The 19,997-nt window shown below is 40.0% G+C and overlaps 1 protein-coding gene across 1 annotated transcript; it reads right to left on the bottom strand.

The window, feature by feature from the left end:
* Positions 1-204: 204 nt before the first annotated feature.
* NMBR (neuromedin B receptor) lies at positions 205-19,188 on the bottom strand. Its single transcript, XM_034766981.1, has 3 exons — positions 18,761-19,188; positions 3,734-4,082; positions 205-996 (listed from the first exon to the last, which is right to left on the bottom strand). The coding sequence occupies exons 1-3, from the start codon at positions 19,186-19,188 to the stop codon at positions 595-597; spliced, it is 1,179 nt and encodes a 392-aa protein (XP_034622872.1). The 3' UTR covers positions 205-594.
* Positions 19,189-19,997: the final 809 nt, after the last annotated feature.

Below are 19,997 nucleotides of genomic sequence, written 5' to 3'. Positions count from 1 at the left end.
AAAGCACTACCATGGCAGCACTTTAAGGACCCTAACGGGGGTCGGGGGGGAAGGGGCAGCTGCCCTGGGGCCTGGGGCTCCGGCCTGCTACAGCAGCAGCGGCCGGAGCCCCAGGCAGCACAGGCCAGGCAGCATGGAAGGGCTGGCTGGGAGAGGCTGACCCCGACCCCTTCCGCCCAAGGCCCTGCCCCTTCCAGGGGCCTGGATCCGGGCTCCATACCGGTAAGTAATTTATCTTACTTTCACCCCTACCTACCATAAATTGTTCAGCTAAGTGAATCAATATTCTTTTTTAAATAACATCAAATCAGTTACACATCTATTAACACCATACCTTTGTTATCCTGTATATTAAATGTACAGAATTGTGCCCCTTAACAAATAGTCTTAGAAACACTCATTCTTCTCTTCTCACTCAGTAATATCATTCACTTCTGTCTGAAGTAATTAGAAGTTAGATATGCAATGGTCCCAAATTGAGAGACTTGGATCAATCCTCTGTTTCAAGAACTAGTGAAAGCACCTTAAGCTATTGACATGGCTGTAAAATAAAAGCCCAAATTTATTCCCAGATAAAGTACTACACTGTTGAAATCATAATGACATTTCCTGTTTTAGGTTGTGCCCATTCAGTAGCGTCAAGGTGGTCACAGTGTTCTTGGCATTGCTTTTCAGAGAAGTCATTCGTATGGCAGAGGAGCTGAGCAGATAACTGGTGGATCTCTCTCGATGAGATTTTCTCCTGCAGCACAGTTGACTGTTGAAATGTCTCCTAAAGCTCTCACTCAGAAAATACAGTGCAAATGGGTTGACACAGGAGTTGCAGAAACTCAGTACTCGGGCCACTAAGGTAATGATCATATGTCCTAGCGATGGGTCGATCTCACTGTAATTAAAGGACCGGTACATGTACAATACATGGTTAGGGAACCAGCAGATGGCAAAACAGCCAACGAAGACCAGAACAATTTTTGCCAGACGCTTTCGAGTTTCCATCTAAAATGATAAATCAACAGAACCAAATTAACAACACAGAATAGAACTAATCCACATAATAGACTTAATTAAAACATGTAACATTTCACTTTACAAAAACTCTAACAATGAATTCTGATAAGATCAATAAAATTACTCCCTTTAAGGGCTAAATTACTTTTGCTATCTCATTTGCTTTCATTTCTCATTTACAGTTCACTTTCATTAACCAATCCTCAGCTGCTGGCAGCTACACTAGATAGACTGGCCTTTATATATGGGTTTGTTACATAGATAAGTACACCAAGATGGACTCATATTCCAAGTATACATTGGCTTTCAGTCACCACAGTAAGCTGGTAGAATAGATTCCTTTGGAACATATCTCAACACTTGGCTAATTTGACAAAAGGTTTGAAATTTAGAGACATTATTAGTCTGATGCATGAAGTTTTAGCTCTGCAATGGTACTTACATCCCATTATTTCCCTCTGGGTCTGAAATGCCACAGTTTGTACCATTCTCTTAGGAAATCCCCAGAACAAGTGCTCTTAGCACTCAGTGGCGTCTCAGCTGCAGACTGAAGTAAAGGGTCTGGTAAAGCATCCAAAGCAACACTAGAGAAGCAGTTCCCAATTGCATTGCTGTAGAATAGTGGGAGTTGCAGGCCACCTGTTCCTCCGAAGATATTTACAGGGCTAAACGTGGGGGAATATGGTCTACATACTGGTCCTCACAAAAAACAGGATGGAGGGAACAGGCCAGATGGTCAACCCCTGAAGAGAGTGAAGATAGAAAGCCACTGTGTGTTCCCTCCACTGTAGGAAGAGCCAAGGCCTGCTATGGGGAGGAGGGCTTATGCGGAGGATTCATGCTTTTTGGCTCTATTTTTTACTAGAAAAACTCAAATGAACTTGGGGGTGTTGGAGGGTTGCAAAACCCTGTCAACTAAACCAGTAAATATAGTTCACCACTACCCATCCAAACCCAAACCAGTGGGTTTCACACAGCCATAGAGAGCAGGCTGTTTTCTAGCTCTGCAAAGTTTGTGCCATGAGAGGCACACACTCTAGGCCTATGAATCTCTTCCTGCTTCTACTCGGCCTGATTCTCCACTGCTTTTCACCTTGTGCAACCATGTACACTTGTGCAAAGTGAGCTGGAAATTGGCTATAAATGCTACCATTCTGATCTGGTAGGATTTTACACCCATTTTCCACTCACTGTTCATAGCTGTAAATTGCAAAGATAGCAGAAAATATGAGATGTATATGTTCCCCATCTGTACTCTTTCTTAGAGAAACTCTGGTTGGCATCAGGAATCTGAATCCTTTACCATTTGTCAAGTGATAGGTACATTGGTCAGGCTGCCCCCCCTCCCCCCTTTTTAATCTAATAAATAAACTCAACAAATAATGAAAGGAAAAATGTGTTTTGTTTTTTAAAGAATCTCTAACAGTTTCAGAAATATGATGTAAATTAGCTTTATTTTCATTGATGTCAGACAAACGGTTCTTTATATTTCGCAGAATAAGAAAATGGTCCAGTTCTGGTAAGTGTGTGTTTTTAATAAGAAACAGACTAGAATAGAAACAAAATGTTGAGTAGAGAGGACACCAGGAAATGTTTTCATTATTCTGTTAAATATTTACCGTCTAAAAATATGTTTCTCTCTTATCGGGGGTAAACAGGTAACAGTCTAAAATGTGGCAGCAAATACCCTACCTAATTCTTTTCATCAGCATTGGTCTTTTATTAAGCAATCTAAGCTGTTTGTAAAGTGGATGTATGATTTTGAGGCACTTTCCCTCAGAAAGATTTACTTTGTTGAACAGTAAAACTGTTGTGCCATTTACATTGATGAGTAGGCTTCTGATATGGCTTGCTGATATGTCACATTAAGTTGAGTTGGTTGTAAAAATGCTCTGTCTCAAAGATTTGTAGCATATTGTAACATAGAGGATGCCAAGAAGGATGGTACTACCAAATTTGGATAGTGAGAACCTCGGTAGATTCAGCATTTCTATTCAGGGAAATGCCCCCAAAATTTGACTGCTTATCCAAGCCATATTGTTCTAGAAACAAGGAGAAATCCTTACAACTACAAGTTTTCTCAAGGAATTTTCAGTACTTCATGGTTTCAGCTAGACTAGAAGTCCTACAAGAACTGCCTTTTCTGATGTATTTCAATACTTAGTTTCCAGTTGCAAGGTTTTTTTACACCTTTGATGAATCTGGCCCTTTATAGTTTGTTTCCACAGATTACTCTGTAATGCACTAGATTTCTTTCAGGAAGAGATGAGTATATGGAGGTCAGAAAGCTACAACTGGTTGCCCCAGCAAATGCTGTTTCTTAACATATACAAAAGTGATTGCTAAATCAATAAACATATAAATACTCGTCACCAATACCATTCATCAGTATAAATAGTAATTAATGTCATCAGTTGAATCATTTTTGTTTCTCACTAAAAGGCTAAGATAGAAAAGAAATAAACACACTCTTCGGCTTGTTTTTCTTTGTATTTCTTATGTAATAGAGTAAAAATACTCATTCCAAACCAGTCTTAGAGCTGTTGTAAAATAAGATTTAAAACAGGGAGATTTTTGAGCTAATGCTAGACCTGGGTCCATGCCTATGAAAATTTTAATATAATCTTAGGCCTATACTAGGTATGTTATAGTTTTTGTGCTTTTATTTTAAAATGTGTACAGCAGATAAATTTTTCACCATACAATTGCACTGCAAATAGCTTACCTGTCTTTTAGAATGCTCACTATATTCTCCAGGGATATTGTGTGCACTCTTAATTAAAGTCTTAGCAATATGATAGTAGTAGATACTAATGATGGTGAGAGGGATAAGGAAATATACTAAGAATATCAGCACAGAGTGGATCTTTGGGTGCATGTCATCTGTCTTGGGATACGGTATGCATGCCCTGAAACTGACATTATCTGTGCCATCGATTTGGGCCACTTCAGAGAAAACTGCTTCAGGAACTGCTAACATCATGGAGATTATCCAGATGGCGAAAGCTTTAAAACACGTCCACAGAACTGCATTTGATGTTTGGATATCCATGGGATTTACAATTGCTTTGTACCTGGAGAGGAGCAAAAATAATTAATTAATAATAATAATAATAATAAACATTCTATGTCTGATGCATAAAGGCAATATAAGCCTTTGATTAAAGTAACATGTAACACTTGAATTTTTCTGATGTGATGTGTCATAGATTTACATATAATCTATTTTTACTACAGTATACTGTATTTATTAATGTATATTACTTTTGCCAGGATTGAAAAATGAACAAACAGTATAGGATACAAAAGGCAAACACTTATAAAAGAACAGGAATATCATTCCACAGTAAAGTAAAATAAAAGAAAGAGAAATACAGCTGGTCAGGATTATTTTTCACAAAACTGGTTCATCAAAACTAAAATTTTTGGCTGGAAAGGGTTGGTTTGAATAAATTTCTCAACTCAAACATTTTTGAAAAAACAACACATTTTGAACTTGTTGAAATGTTTTAGTTCTACATTATCAAAATGAAAAATTCTAGTTTTCTGGTTCATAACAATCTTAAGTTAATTATAGTAAAAAAAATAAGAAATAAAAAAATCTTCAAAAGCAAAACAAAACTTCAGAAATTATTGAAATGAAATGGTTTGATTGACCCAAACTGATTTTTTTTTTTCAGATTTTTAGTTTTTGACATTTTGAATTTGTCCCAATTCAGGATGGGAATTTTTTTTGAAATCTTGAAAATTCTCACAGGATGGGAAAAATGTTTCCCACCAGCTCTAAGCAGAAGTCAACATATAGCTAAGTGGATACCAAGGGCTGGATTGTGGCTGCATCTAACTCAGCCACACAAGGGAATAGAGTGGAGTGAAGCTGTGACCCAGTGGCAGATTAGCCACTGGGCCAAGGGGTCTCATGCCCTGGGGTCCCAGCCAATTGGGAGGCCCTGAAAAAATGGGCTTCCCAGCACCCCAACCAGCTCAGCAAACCAGTGTTCCTGCTGGGGGGGGGGGAGAGGGATCAGGGCACAGGGGCTTGTCCCACTCCGCCTGCCCACCCAGCACTCCTGCCAGGAAGCAGGGGAAGACCCTGCACCCTGACCATGCTCTCCCCCCAGCAGGAGCACCAAGAAGGTGGAGTGGGGCAAGCCCCCGCGCTCGGACCCTGTTCCCCCCAGCAGAAGCATGGGGGGGAATGCAGGCAGAAGGGGTGGGGTGGGGCCCCCAATTATTCTAGCACCCAGCACCACAGGCTGCATTAGATATCCCTAAACTGCAGACCCAGGCACAGAAGGGAAAGCAGGAGCTAAACATCCAATGTTCTCCTGCACTGTGAGTGAGTGGAGGAGAGGCTGAGAGATGGCTCCACTCCTCTATGTGCCGACCTTCAGAGCTGTCTGGAAACCAAGGGAGGAGTATGTTATGCCATGTATTATTATTATTTTATTAATCATGTTTATTATGGTAATACCTAAGGGCCAATCAAGAGTAAGTTCTCATTGTGCTACACTCACTTAACAGAGTAGTAAACAGTGGCTGCCCTGCAGAGCTTACAGTCTATATAGTGCTGTAGCAGATTCCTAAGCCAATGCAAGAGAGAAGCACTGGAGGAACTGTTCCTCAGAGGAAAGTTTCTGGGGCACAATGTTTCCTGCAGCAACTCCTGTGTTTGGAAACCTTCTTGTTCTATACAGAATTTTTCTGTCTCCATCATGATAGCATAAAGGATCTCCATTAACCTGAGTCCCAGATTGTCAAAGGTTTTGAAGCTCCTAACTTCAGTGGGATACCTTTGAGGATCTGGGCATCAGGCTTAATGGAAATCTTTTATGCTATCACGACGGAGACAGAAAAATTCTGTGCAGAACATGAAGGCTTCCAAACACAAATTGTGACCTTATTCATCAACAATATCTTTCTTAGTTCTGTCTTCCTTGATTTCATTATACAAAGACAAACCATATGTTTCATTTTATGATTTGATTGAGCTGACGTTGGGTTATTACATCTGTCAATTTTTTAAAAAACATTTCATTTTTTTCTGTGGAAACCATGTGTTGATTAAATTAAATTCTCTCTCTCTCTCTTTCATGACAGAACATTGAATTATTATAGCTGCAGCCACACCACCTGCGATTGTGGTCTTGTCAGCTCTCATCAGTTAAGTACTGTTAGGCCTGAACCAGAAATTGATGTTGGTGATTCAGTAGATGGCACAGTTTCACCTGAGCCATCATTGAGTCAGTGTTAGAGGGCACTGTGCTTTTGGTGGTGTCCTCTTTAAGATGAGACATAAACCGAAGTTACTGATCACTTGTGGTAACAAAAGAACCCCTGGCTTCTGTTCTGAAGAATAAGGGTGGTCAGGCTGCAAAATTTCATCAGTGTTCCCTGTCTACTTAAATTCCCCAGGCATTTTCAAAGGGACACATTATTCTTCACTCCCTGTCCTAGGGCCCAGTCCTGTGAGTTCAGAGTGCCCTGATCTCCAGCTGAAGTTAGTGGGAGTGGAACTCAGCACCTGACAGGAGGCATTCAGCATGTTGCAGAATCTGGCCCATTGTTTATACCTATGAGGAGACATGGCATAGGAAATGGTAGTAACAGATTATAGATGAAATCAAACATAAATGATGCATTCTGACATTAATTAAAGGTAATTATGCAGCTTCTCTATTTGTTCAAAATTGGCACAGATGTAGATAACAGGACAATCTGAAATCTATGAGCTGCTAGATTTCTATAAACAAATTTGACAAATTTGGCTAGGTTTTATTAACATTTGGAAGTAAACCTAAGTAAGGAATGTTATTTATTTAAATTAGCAAGGAAACCCAAGTTCCCATTAACCTCTTTGATGAACCCAGCCCACTGTACATTGCCAGTTAGGTCATGTAGATATTATAAATGAGTCTTCAGTTTTAATTAGAAGTCTTCCCTAAAATTCTGTCTTCCCCCTTCTCTAACATTACCACCAATGGCAAGGGTGCCTCATTGTAGGAAATATTTTTATAATAAATTTCCTTTCTCTGGAGCTTAGGCATTCTGCTTATAAATACATTCACACGCTCACTTGAAGCTCCCACTGTGAATATCTGAACCTGCCTAGTGGATATGTTACAGAGCTTCTTATTGTTGGCATGGAAGAAACTCCCTCCGTCATCCTCACCCCTCACCCCCTCAACACACAAACTAAATGTCTTAGTGTTGGAATGAAAGATTTTTTTGAAAGAAATTTTTGTTGGAGTCACATGGTCTCAAACCCTAACATTGATTATATCATCTGTGATGATTATTTTAAAGAAACAGATATAATAGCTGCTTCGAGAAAGAAAAAGCCACTCAAGTGCTAGATACTGTCCTCTTCCATTGCAACTAATACTGTGGGAAAGAGCATTCTTGTAATTTGTCTCTTTTAAATAATAAAATACCATGAATCAGGACAATAATTTACTATAAATATTCATTTTATGAATGAAACAGCAAAGTACCATTCTCAATGTTTGTACTTCTGTAACTGCACTAATGTCATTCAAGGGACTGAGATCTCCAGCCTCTAAAGTATTTAGGCACCTAAATACCTTTGAGGACCTGAAGTTTGCTGAGCATTCTCTGCTTGCGCTGTTTTCAGTATTGTATTCTTTCCTTCCTGCCTATAGTATATGCATGCACAGGAAAACATATAAAAGTTCAGATATTATCAAAATATGACTCTGGTACTGGGAGTAGATCTGAGTGCTAAAAAATGTTTCACTTCCTTCTGACTATTTTCCTTCTCCTTCCCCAACAACTTCATCATTCTCATTGAAGCTGGTTGGGGAAAATATTTTTAAAACAATGAACCAAATTCAGTGTTTGGATGTGCATATAGGGCTCCCATGAATCCAAGTGCAGAATTTAGCCTGGTGTTCAGTCCTTTTCCAGTGCTATGAAAGTATGGGAGGTTATCGAAAAGTGTCTGTATGAAATGATTGAAATTTGGAAGGGTCAGCACAGATTTATGCCATATTTGCTCTAGAAGTACTCATGGAGAAGTTCAGAGAAAAGAGACAGCAACTGAGTGAGGTCTTTATGGACTTGGAGATGGTGTATGATCATGTACCACAATAATTAGTTTGGCAGACTTTGTGACAGAAAGATGTGCTGGAAGAATATGTCCTTCTTATCTAGGATATATATGACGGAGTGACTACCATAATCAAAACCAAACATGGCTACAACTGAGAATTTCCAGTAAATGTTGTCCTGCATCAGGGTCAGTGTTGAGACCTTTTTTGTTTTTGTTGTCTTGGATGTGACAAATGAGAATATACGAAGGGAGTCACCTTGGAATATGCTGTTTGCTGATGACTGTGCAATCCTGCAACCAACTTTGAACAGTGGCAACACAGTTTAGAGTGAATGTTGGTAAGACTGAGGCTGTGACAACTGATCGAGGAGGACCTGCCATAAAGGATATTACAAGCAAAGAGCTTAAAGTGAAATAATTTAAATACCCAGGATCAATGGTTGCTGGCAATGGTACCTTTCTGAGTGATGCCTGAGATCATACCAAAGCTGCTTGGTGCAAATGGTGGGAGATGCCCCCAGTTTTTTGTGATAAAAAGATACCAACAAAGTTAAAAGCTAAAGTATGTAAAACTGCAATTCAACCCATCCTAATGTATGAAACAGAGACTTGGCCAGCAACAAGAAAAGAAATCAGTATGCTCCCCACCATGGAAATGAAGATGTTGAGATGGTCAGTTCCATGATAGAAAATGAAATGAGATTGCGAGAGGCCTAATGCAGGTTGCCCCAACTGAAGACAAGTTGAGGGAGGTGAAGCTATGTTGGTATGGATATGTCCAGTGGAGACCTGAGAGTTATGTTGGTAGGATGGCCTTTTCAATGATTGTGGATGGAAGATGACCAAGGGGGTGGCCAAAGACTCAGAACATGGATTGGATGTCAGCAGAACTTAGAACAATTTTCATGACAGCCAGGAGTATAATCATGAGTTTTGGAAGAAGGCTTTAAAAGTTGCTAAACTGGAATAGGGAAGTAGCAAAAAAAAAAAAAAAAAAAAGAAGTCTCTAGTCCTTACAGCTATACCACCACTACAGGCATCAGACTTCCTGACCACTGCTGTGCTGCTCTGCACTGCACTGAGTCCACTTCCTGCCACACACACTGTACCCTGAAATGAAGCATGTCTAATTGCTTTTTGGGTATAGCTTCACAGCTGGACTAGGTTTTTCTCTTACAAAGCCATCAAATCCACCATTTTCAGGCAGCTTGTCAGCCATCAGGAAAAGCAGTTTTCAAAGTAGCAACCACAATGACAAAACAGAAATATCCCTTTTGCTTTTCTGCAAATTTGGGGTGTTTCTTTCCTTATCTGTTTGCCACCAGTGAGATCTGCTTCATGGACCTGCAGCACTAACAAGCAGCCTTGTCCAAAACATGATGCCAGATTTTCTCAGTACTTCTAACACTGAGATGACTTATTTGCTTAGGCCTTTATCCTGCACCTTTGAAGTCAGGGGGTGTTTTACTGTGCAGGATTAGGGCCTTAAAACTACACCATGTAATCTGCATGGAAATCAATTGAAACGAGGACCAACGAAGTAGTCAAAGGAGAGTGATCCTCACATCAGAAACATCCAGTTCAGGGTTACGTTCTAGAGACAAGCTGCATCCACACAAACTGTTCGACAGCAGTCTGAGAAGTGTAATGAAAACCATTTGTCTGTACCTTACAAAAGAAAATCCCTTCAAGCTCTTCACAAAGAACCATCATTAATATTGTCCAGGAATATGGAACTACAGGGATTTCCTTTACTTTTACTAACAATTCTGTGGACCTTATAAGTAAACTCCTGTAGTAAAGCCAAACGGTTACGTGCAATGTCCTGTGTAAATAGGACATATAGGCTCTCATGCCTTACATATACACAGTGCTAACACACCACATCCTCAGCTGGTGTAAATCAGCATAACTTCATTTGTTGTTTGCAGTGGTGTTGTAGCTATGTTGGTTCCAGGATTTTAGAGGCAGTGTGTGAGATAATATCTTTTACTGGACCAACTTCTGTTGGTGAAAGACAAGCTCAGAAGATATCACCTCACCTCCCTTGTCTCCATAATTTCATTGACGTCATTGGGGCTATGCCTCTTTATACCAGCTGAGGATCTAGCCCAAATTGTGGTGTTATAAACTGATTTCTTTCTATAAAGGCAAGCACCGATACTGCCCTGCAGTTACAGAGACAGCTGGATCCCCCAGTTATGAAAAGAGTGAATGTTTTTGCAATTTGAAGGCGTTTGTAGAAACATAGATGACGCAATCTGATTATATTGCATTCCCGCTACTTTTGAAACAGATTGAAATGCAGATTGTGTTTATCTGAGAATTTCAGAGATGTTAATGGTGCCAACTATTGACTCAAAAAGAAAAGGTGATGATAACTGAGATGTAATTTAAAGCTGATTATTGCAAATTGTTGTCATATTACTGTGATTTGTATTGGATTATGTTTTAAGGCTACTGGGGAAGTTTTCTGGTACAAATGACTTAGCCACAGAGCTTCCATTGTAAGATAACAGGACCAGTGCTTAGCCCACAGGTAATCCCCCAAAATGTCATCTGCCATGCTCATCTTTCTACTGGAATTTTACTTTGAGTGTGATTATGTTAGGTTTGAAATATAAGAAGGCATTGTTTAGCTTGGCAATATAAATGGTCGTCAGGAGTCTAAATACAGAATTAAGGTGTTGTAACTCAGCACTTTTTACAAAGAATCAGTGTCCAGTAGTAGATCATGCAGAGAAATTTATACCAGGAGGGTGAAAAGTAAACCTTATAAAGCAAATCCTGCTTTCCTTACATGAGCAGCTGCATGGACTTAATGAGTCTATTTGTCTGAGTAAGATGAGCAGAATTTGACTATTCAGTACAGGAGAAAATGACCTTATTCATATGATGGTCTAGTGTCCTGGGAAGTTCTTTCAGGACACCTGCAATGTCCCAGTTTTTCATAGAATCAGTTTATCCATTTGGTGCTGTTTGTTTTTTAACAAATATAAAATGCTTGTTCAAGAGATATCCCTTTGCTGAGTAGAACTGGCTCTGCATTTACTGTGGAATGATCATTCAATGTGATGATAAGCACTAGGAGTGAAGAGAAATTGAATGGGTGAGTGGAGACATGATTAAAACTGTTCATATGCTCGAAGTGAATGTCAGTGACATGTGTTCAGTGTTTCATGATAAGTTTCTGGGGAAACAAATTCTGCCGCTCCAAGAAATTGGTCCTGTTGAGCCCAAAACTGGCAGCAGCAATAGTCTAGCATGACACTTTTTAAAAAGATACTCTTGTCTTTGGTATGATGATTTCTCCACCCTAAAAGGTGTCACCTTAAAAATTTCCCTGTTTTTGATTTTGAAAATATGATCACCTTGCAGGTAGGAAGTACAATTCTATCCTACTCAAACTCCCTCCCGCCCTCTCTCTCCCCCCCCTCCTATATCTGGACTTTCACAGAAAGATGGGAACATTTCTCTGCCTTTTCTTTTTCTCTTGCCTCTGCCTCCACCTCTCATCTAAAATAAACCTACTGTACTTCTTACAGGCTAACAAAAGCCTTGCAGCAAGAGGCCAACTCGCAGATCCATGGAGAGCCATAGCCTCTTACTGCTACTGGCCTGAATCCATTTACCTGGTATTGCACAGCCTTTCACCGACTGATAAAAGACATCTTTATCTATTTGTTCAAGCCTGTTCCTGAGGAGGGTGATGGTGAAAGAATGAATGGAGAATTTTCAATATTCTCTATTGTAATGATATTTAAGCATATAGATGCATCCAAAAATTCACTGATGGGCACCTTTTATACAACTTAATGTGCCGTAACAGATTCGGTTCAATATGGAATATGGTCAGAAAGGCTAGCAGCGACTGTGAAAACAGCAAATACTAAGGGCCTGATTCTTCATTCCATTACACCCATTTTACACCCCAGTCTAGTCTAGTAATAGATTAGAAGATCAGGCTATAAAACTTTTTGACTCCTATGAGTCTTGTCTCCTGGAGGTTTGAATGGGCAAGACATTTGAAGGGAGTGAAGCATTTGGGGTTTTATTCCTCTCCCCCTTGCCCTCACTATGGGCCTGATCCAAAGCCCATTGAAGTAAAGGTCCTTAGTGAACTAATGATTTCCAAAAACTTCCCAGTATATTGGAACAGGTTGGTTTCACAAAACTAGAAAAGTGAAACAACTTCAGCATACTGACAGGTTTCAGAGTTGCAGCCGTGTTAGTCTGTATTCACAAAAAGAACAGGAGTACTTGTGGCACCTTAGAGACTAACAAATTTATTTGAGCATAAGCTTTCGTGGGCTACAGCCCACTTCATCGGATGCATGCAGTGGAAAATACAGTAGGAAGATAGGTATATATATATATATACACAGAGAACATGAAACAGTGGGTATTACCATATTCACTATAAGGAGAGTGATCAGTTAAGATGAGCTATTATCAGCAGGAGAGAAAAAGAACTGTTTGTAGTGGTAATGAAAATAGCCCATTTCCAGCAATTGACAAGAAGATGTAAGGAACTGTAGGGGGTGGGGAAGCACGGGGAAATAGTTTTACTTTGTGTAATGGCCCATCCACTCCCAGTCTTTATTCAAGCCTAATTTAATGGTGTCCAATTTGCAAATTAATTCCAATTCAGCAGTCTGTCGTTGGAGTCTATTTTTAAAGTTTTTTTGTTGTAATATTGCATCAGCATAGTCTCTTTATAATAACATTCCCACTAATACATAATTTATATAAACATCATTTCAAGGTGTGTATATATACCCACCTCGATATAATATACTGTATGGCCATTGCTACTGCACATCCTTAGGCAGTGGGTCAAGAAGCACACTATTGCTCTGCACATGCCTGAATAAAGAAAATCAATTTTCATCTCCTAAAGGTACGATTACCAGAGGAGAAGGTCAATAAAACATATTAGTTGCACATAAGCATAAATGTCTGGAGGCAGAAGCCTATGGTGTAAAATCTGTTCAATTACAGTTTACCCTTAGAAAACTATTACTGTCATAAAACCATTCCCCACGTTTCCTTTCTAAATTCAGGAATAGCCTGTGCCAGTGATGGGCAGAATAATTAACGAGCAGCCACAGGATAACACGTCCCCCTGATTTTCAGAAATGTTATGGCCAATACTCAGGCAGTGTAAAGGAGCACAGCTCTGTTGACGTCAGAGTCGTGTCCATTTACAGCAGCTGAGGATCTGGCCTTACATTTTAAAATCCTGAATAAAAGATTTGGCTCAGAAACAGTGTTGGGCACATTAAAAATACCTAGATAGAGAGACTGATAGGGAATTCACTTATTTTCCTCTCTCGTTCAGTCTCTCTCCTTCCTATTCTTTTAAAATGTCCTTCCTGAGTTAATGAAGAGAACCCAAGATGGCAGATTGCAGTCTTCTTGACCCTTGATGTCAGTCCTGGTATAAGGAGGCTGGGATGGCAGATACAGCACTCAGTATCTGGTTGACTACACCTGTTGGATGATTTAAATTTCTTCAAACCCCTCCATTACACACTCAGTGTGCCAATGGAGTTTAGCATAAAAAAAGTGTAGAAAATAATTACTTTTTGCCTCCACTCCATGTTTTTTAAGAGAGACAGACTTGTTTAGGAGAATGTGGGTACCTCTGAACTCAGACTTCTAGTCAAGGTAAATCTTTTACTGTTAGTTCCCCACTTATGAAAAACTGATGTTTTATGTACCATAACTTATGGGATACAGTCCATAAGACAATACTACCTGCAAATGCTGACACTGTGACATGACATTACTCATGAAAATACCACTTTGTGAGGCCTATGTCTCATAAAATGACCTCATGGTCTGGTGTGTATGCAAATATTTAAGGATACAAACCCAGTACCTGCTATGAGATATTTTGGTACCCACCACATGCTAGTAAAGGACTTTAGCACCACTGCTGAAAGACCTCATCCTAATTTTTTAATTGGCTATCTGACAATATAAGAAATAATAGCGGTATAAACTAACTCAACAAGCATTTTGTTTTCTATTATAAAGTCAGAAACCAGCACTGAACTCATATATTTTTAAGGTTATATAGAACTGTAGTTGTCTTTCTCTCCATTTCTACATCTACTTATGCATAGTTCCAAGAAATGCTACTTGAAGCCATAGAAGATTAAAAGTAATATTGTATTGAATAGCTGAGCTATTCAAATCTCAATAATGATGTAAGGTGCTGATCCAGCAAAGCACTAAAGCAGGTTCTTAACTGTGGGCATGTTCTTAAATGCTTTTGGATTGGGGCCAAAATGATGATGGGGCTTTGCTATTAAAATGTAGGAGTTAAAATGCTGGCTCTAGTGTAGTCAATGATAAAAAACTTATTAACTTCAGTGGAGCCTGAATTTCAACCATGACCATTACTCAATTATCCTAATAGCCATCTAATTAGTGCTTTCTTTTGGTCATGCTTTTAAACAAGAAGAATAAGTCACTCTGTATGTATGGTGATAGAACCCAAATTTATGCTTGGTCTAATTCCATTGATTTCAATGGAGTTACAAAAGGGCTGCATTTGACCCTCTGCACTTTAAGCATTTGTTAAAAAGAGAAAAAAAAATCTAGAGAAAGCAGCAGAATTATATTTGATCACAATATTAGAAAAATCTGACCATGCAAAAAAGTATAAACAGTAGCCCATGGTATTGTTAAAGGAAGCTGAAAATGTTGGGCTGAATCTTTAGCTGGTGTAAATCAGCATAGCTCCATTTACACTTTCTGAAAATCTGGTCCATTATCCTTAACTAACCTAATTGACTAACCTAATTGCCTTCTATGATGAGATAACTGGCTCTGTGGATGAGGGGAAAGCAGTGGACGTGTTATTCCTTGATTTTAGCAAAGCTTTTGATATGGTCTCCCACAATATTCTTGCCAGCAAGTTAAAGAAGTATGAGCTGGATGAATGGACTATAAGGTGGATAGAAAGCTGGCTAGATTGTCAGACTCAACGGGTAGTGATCAATGGCTCCATGTCTAGTTGGCAGACAGTATCAAGTGGAGTACTCCAAGGGTTGGTCCTGGGGCTGGTTTTGTTCAATATCTTCATTAATGATCTGGAGGATGGCATGGACTGCACCTTCAGCAAGTTTGCAGATGACACTAAATTGGGAGGAGTGGTAGATATGCTGGAGAGTAGGGATAGGATACAGAGGGACCAAGTTAAATTAAAGGATTGGGCCAAAAGAAACCTGATGAGGTTCAACAAGGACAAGTGCAGAGTCCTGCACTTAGGACGCAAGAATACCCTGCACTGCTACAGATTAGGGACCGAATGGCTAGGTAGCAGTTCTGTAAAAATGGACCTAGGGGTCACAGTGGATGAGAAGCTGGATATGAGTCAACAGTGTGCCCTTGTTGCCAAGAAGGCTAACGGCATTTTGGGCTGTATAAGTAGGGGCATGCCAGCAGATCGAGGGATGTGATCTTCTATTTGACATTGGTGAGGTCTCATCTGGAGTACTGTGTCCAGTTTTGGGCCCCACACTACAAGAAGGATGTGGAAAAATTGGGAAGACTCCAGCGGAGGGCAATAAAAACGATTAGGTGGCTGGAGCACATGACTTATGAGGAGCGGCTGAGGAAAGTGGGATTGTTTAGTCTCCAGAAGAGAAGAATGAGGGGGGATTTGATAGCTGCTTTCAACTACATGAAATGGGGTTCCAAAGAGGATGGATCTAGACTGTTCTCAGTGGTAGCAGATGTCAGAACCAGGAGTAATGGTCTCAAGTTGAAGTGGGGGAGGTTTAGGTTGGATATTAGGAAAAACTTTTTCACCAGGATGGTGGTGAAGCACTGAAATGGGTTACCTAGGGAGGTGGTGGAATCTCCTTCCTTAGAGGTTTTTAAGGTCAGGCTTGACAAAGCCCTGGCTGGGATGATTTAGTTGGGGATTGGTCCTGCTTTGAGCAGGGGGTTGGACTAGATGACCTCCTGAGGTCCCTTCCAACCCTGATATTCTATGATTCTATGATACAATCCAGACACATTGAAATTTGTTTTCTAGGCATTTTGCAGATATAATTGTTTCATATCATCATGCAGTACAGGAAGTTTCTACAGGAAGTTTACGTGGAGAAAGATCATGGGAGCCCAGTATTCTACAAGGGACAAGATACAAGGTACACATTTGTTTCACTAAAAGGAAGAGGTCACCAGTTTTCTGAAGAAAATATTTATCTGTAACAGAAAGGTCAAATGAAATACAAAGCACAGTTAGAATAGATGTATATGCAATGAGTACCACTGTAATATCCAAACAAGAATATTAATTGACCCCCATCCACAACAAGTCTCAATACTCAAATATCATACTGTTCAGTCCATGGTGACTTATGAAGTCAACCTTTGTAATATTTTATTTTCAGAAATCACCATTACTGTAGCACGTCACCTGATGTAGGGAATTTCCAAACTTATGATTACTATTAATTACACCCTCCCTTTTGCTCCTCATTCCAGTTTCTCCCAACTCCTTTTATACAATCCAAATAGTAAATGTAGGCATACTGTTAAAAAAACTCTGAATATTTTACTTTGTATGTTTAGCCCCACTGAAGTTTAAAGGGACAAATTTGATTCCTTTTTCCTCCTAAAGCTAAAAAAAGACAAATTCACAAATCTCTCCTTAGGTCTGTCTGAGCATTTTCTGTTGAGTCTCATGGCAATGATAGACCAGAAAAACTTTTAGTTACAATGTAGTAAAATGTACAAATACTTTAAAGGATATCCGTGAAAAGAGTAAGTTTACTGTGCACCAAACTAACCATGTAGTAAACTACAGTGGGGCCCCTGTAACTTCTTTGGAGATCAGTCCAGCATTCCTTAAGTATGAATGCCTTCCATTTAGTTCAATGGGAGCTTAAGGTCTACAAAAGAGCAGGATAGGGTTGAAAGAGTTCTCTCCAACTCCCATTAAGTAAAGACTCTCATTGACTTTAATGGAAGTTGGACTGTGTCCAAAAGTAATAACGACTCAGTCAACTGAAGTCTATGGAAGTTTTTGCTGAGTAAAGACAGATGGATTGAGATTGGTAATTATTTACCAAGTGAATAAATCCCCAGTAAATTAAAAGATAATCTACAGAAGAAAAGAAGAAACACAGTTGTCAAATAATATGCTTGGCTTTATCAGGGAAATCACTCTCATTTCTACTATGCATAATACAATACAAACCTGTAAAATGTTAAAGGAACCACCTGTAATAAAAATATTTTATTCAGTCAAGACATAGTGTGTATTGCTGTTTTCTAGGATGTCAACACTAAAATATAAGCAGTCACCATGACTTCAGCATTATTATTACTTTCATGCATCTTTATGAATATAACAAGGATACAAAATTATATGTATAATAATACTGAATTTATGATGACTCAGAAGTTGTATCTCAAAAGTAAAATAAACGAACCACTTTATCACCGCCACCATATTTCACTGGTGATTTTACAAATCTCTGATTTGCAAATATATTCCTTACATATCATATAGAATGTCACAGTAGCACTTTTTAAAATGAAAAAATATTTTGCGTGTCCACTTTCATATATAAGGCAGTTTGAGGAAAATTCCTAAAATCAGAGTGTTACATTCTCCTTTAAGGATCTTTCACAAATTGCAGTCAAAGATACAAAACATGAATATACACTGAATGCTTTATACAAAAGTAATCATATAGGACCTGATTCAAAGCCCACTAAAGTTAATCTGACTTTGAGGGGCTTTTGGATCAAGCTCTTAGATGAAATTAGACTCTTTTGCAAACTGGCTGAAAACCTGAAATAAAATTGTTTTATACCCTGAAGGAAAAACAAAACAAAACAAAAACAAACAAACAAAAACTTGTGTTAAAGCTAAAGATGTATTTTCCAACACAAACCTTTATCAGCGTTATACATTACAAGCCAGTCATACATGCACATGCTCAGATAAAACTCCCACAGAAGTCAGTGAGAACTTTGCCTGAAGGAGTTCAAAAACTTTCATCTGTAGCTGAAGAAAAGTGTTCAAAACAGGAAAGAAAAAAAGACAATGATAATTTAAAGGATGTAGTCAGTCATTTTGCAATACTTTTGTCATTTAGGGCCTGAGCCTGCAATCCCTTCCTTATTCAAGCAAATACTACACCTGGAAACAGTCCCAGTGGAGTCAATAGGGCTACTCACATGAATAATACCTACCACTATGAGTAAGAATTGTCAGACTAGGACATGAGGGATGGTAGAAAGAGAAAGTGTATTTTTCTTTATCTGCTATTCCTCTACAAAAGTTTGAAAATGTTAATGGAGCTGATCCAGTAGCCTTGAATTCCTTGAATGGTTCTCTTTAAATCATTTAGCAGAAAGAGATGCAGGAATAAGCCCTTTTCTCTTTATGTGTTGGAGGAAAGAGTGAGAGTGTTTGTTGTTTTTTCTGTATGTTTGGATTGGAGCTGAAATTGATATCGCAACAAAATCAAGATATAATTCAAGGGCATGTCAAAACAGAACATTCTGTTGCAGCAGCATTCCTATGGTAGCAGCTAGTTGGTCCTGTAGAACAGAAATTTCTCTCTCTCTCTCTCTCTCTCTCACACACACACACACACACACACACACACACACACACGATCTCTAGGCGTATTGCCATCTTACCTGTCTGCACTCAGGGCGGTGAGAGTGAAGACGGACACGCCCACCGAGGTGAGCTGGATGGCCGGGATGAGTTTGCAGCCCACCTTCCCGAACATCCATTCCTCGAAGAGGTAACTGGAGGCATCCACCGGCATGCAGGTCACCAGCAGCAAGAGGTCTCCGGCGGCCAGGCTGGAGATGAAGATATTGGGCACGCTCCTCATAGCGCTGTTGGAAATGAAGATCTTCACCAGGGTGATGTTGCCTAGCAAGCCCACGGTGATGATGAGCAGGTAAAGCGAAGGGATCACACAGCGGACGATAAACATCGCCGTGCCCCTGGAAGGGGTCAGGAGGTCTGTCTTCAGCACCACCCCTGGCACCAAAGCATTGCTGACATTTCCTCCTGCGGGCTGCACGGAAAGGTTGAGGGAGAGCTCCCCAGCCATCCTCCCAGCTGCGGAGACACCAACTGCAATGGGAAAGAGCAAAAGGATTTGCCTCTGAGTCAGCAAAGAAAATTTTGTTCTTTCTTTCTTCCAAGTTTTCTCCCACCAAAAACGCAAAGGAGGGATTATCTGCGGGCAAACGCTGAAGAGTTAGAAGAGAGAAACCTTCAGTTGTGCCATTTCTCTACCCAGAGCCACTTCTTCGGGGTCAGAACAGTCTCTTGCACATTGGGAAGATGAGGGAAACTAAACGAGATCCAGAACGCAGCTTTCTGTTTGCCTTAATCATCATCTTCAGAGTGCTTCTGTTCTGAAGGGCACATCCCGAAGTCCTTTCTCACAGCTGCTCAGACGGAGATGGTGATGGGACTGGCATAACTTCCTAGCCGGGTCTTCATTGCTCTGGCAAGAGAAGAGAGTACAGCCCTCCGGGACTGTGGAACTGTACAGCTCCTTCCACAAGCTTTGATGGTCCCCAGCCTCTTCCCGTGCTGTGTTTCAGTCCCTTTCTGACAGAGGCCAGCTGATGGGCTGGAGGCAGGCTTGGTCTTCTCCTGCCTCAGTCCTTCCATTTTTACATTCGCTCAGCTCCGCCTCTGCTGGGAGGAGGCGCCAAGCCCATTGGGTGGAATGCGTAAAATTTGGTCCGTTGTGGTTGTGGATGGGAGGAGCTCTTCATCTCCAGATGAAGGCATGTTTGGCTCGGAGACCGCTAGAAGAGGCGACAGTGAGCTAGCACCCTCCACACCTGTCCTGCTACGAATTGTTATCATTTCCAGCTGGAGCTCAAATCGGAGTGATAAACCTAG

The sequence above is a fragment of the Trachemys scripta genome, chromosome 3 (genome assembly GCF_013100865.1).
Source record: "Trachemys scripta elegans isolate TJP31775 chromosome 3, CAS_Tse_1.0, whole genome shotgun sequence".
NCBI classification, from domain to species: Eukaryota; Metazoa; Chordata; order Testudines; family Emydidae; genus Trachemys; species Trachemys scripta.
The sequence above is the reverse complement of the archived record's forward strand: the minus strand, read 5'-3'. Positions and strand labels throughout refer to the sequence as shown.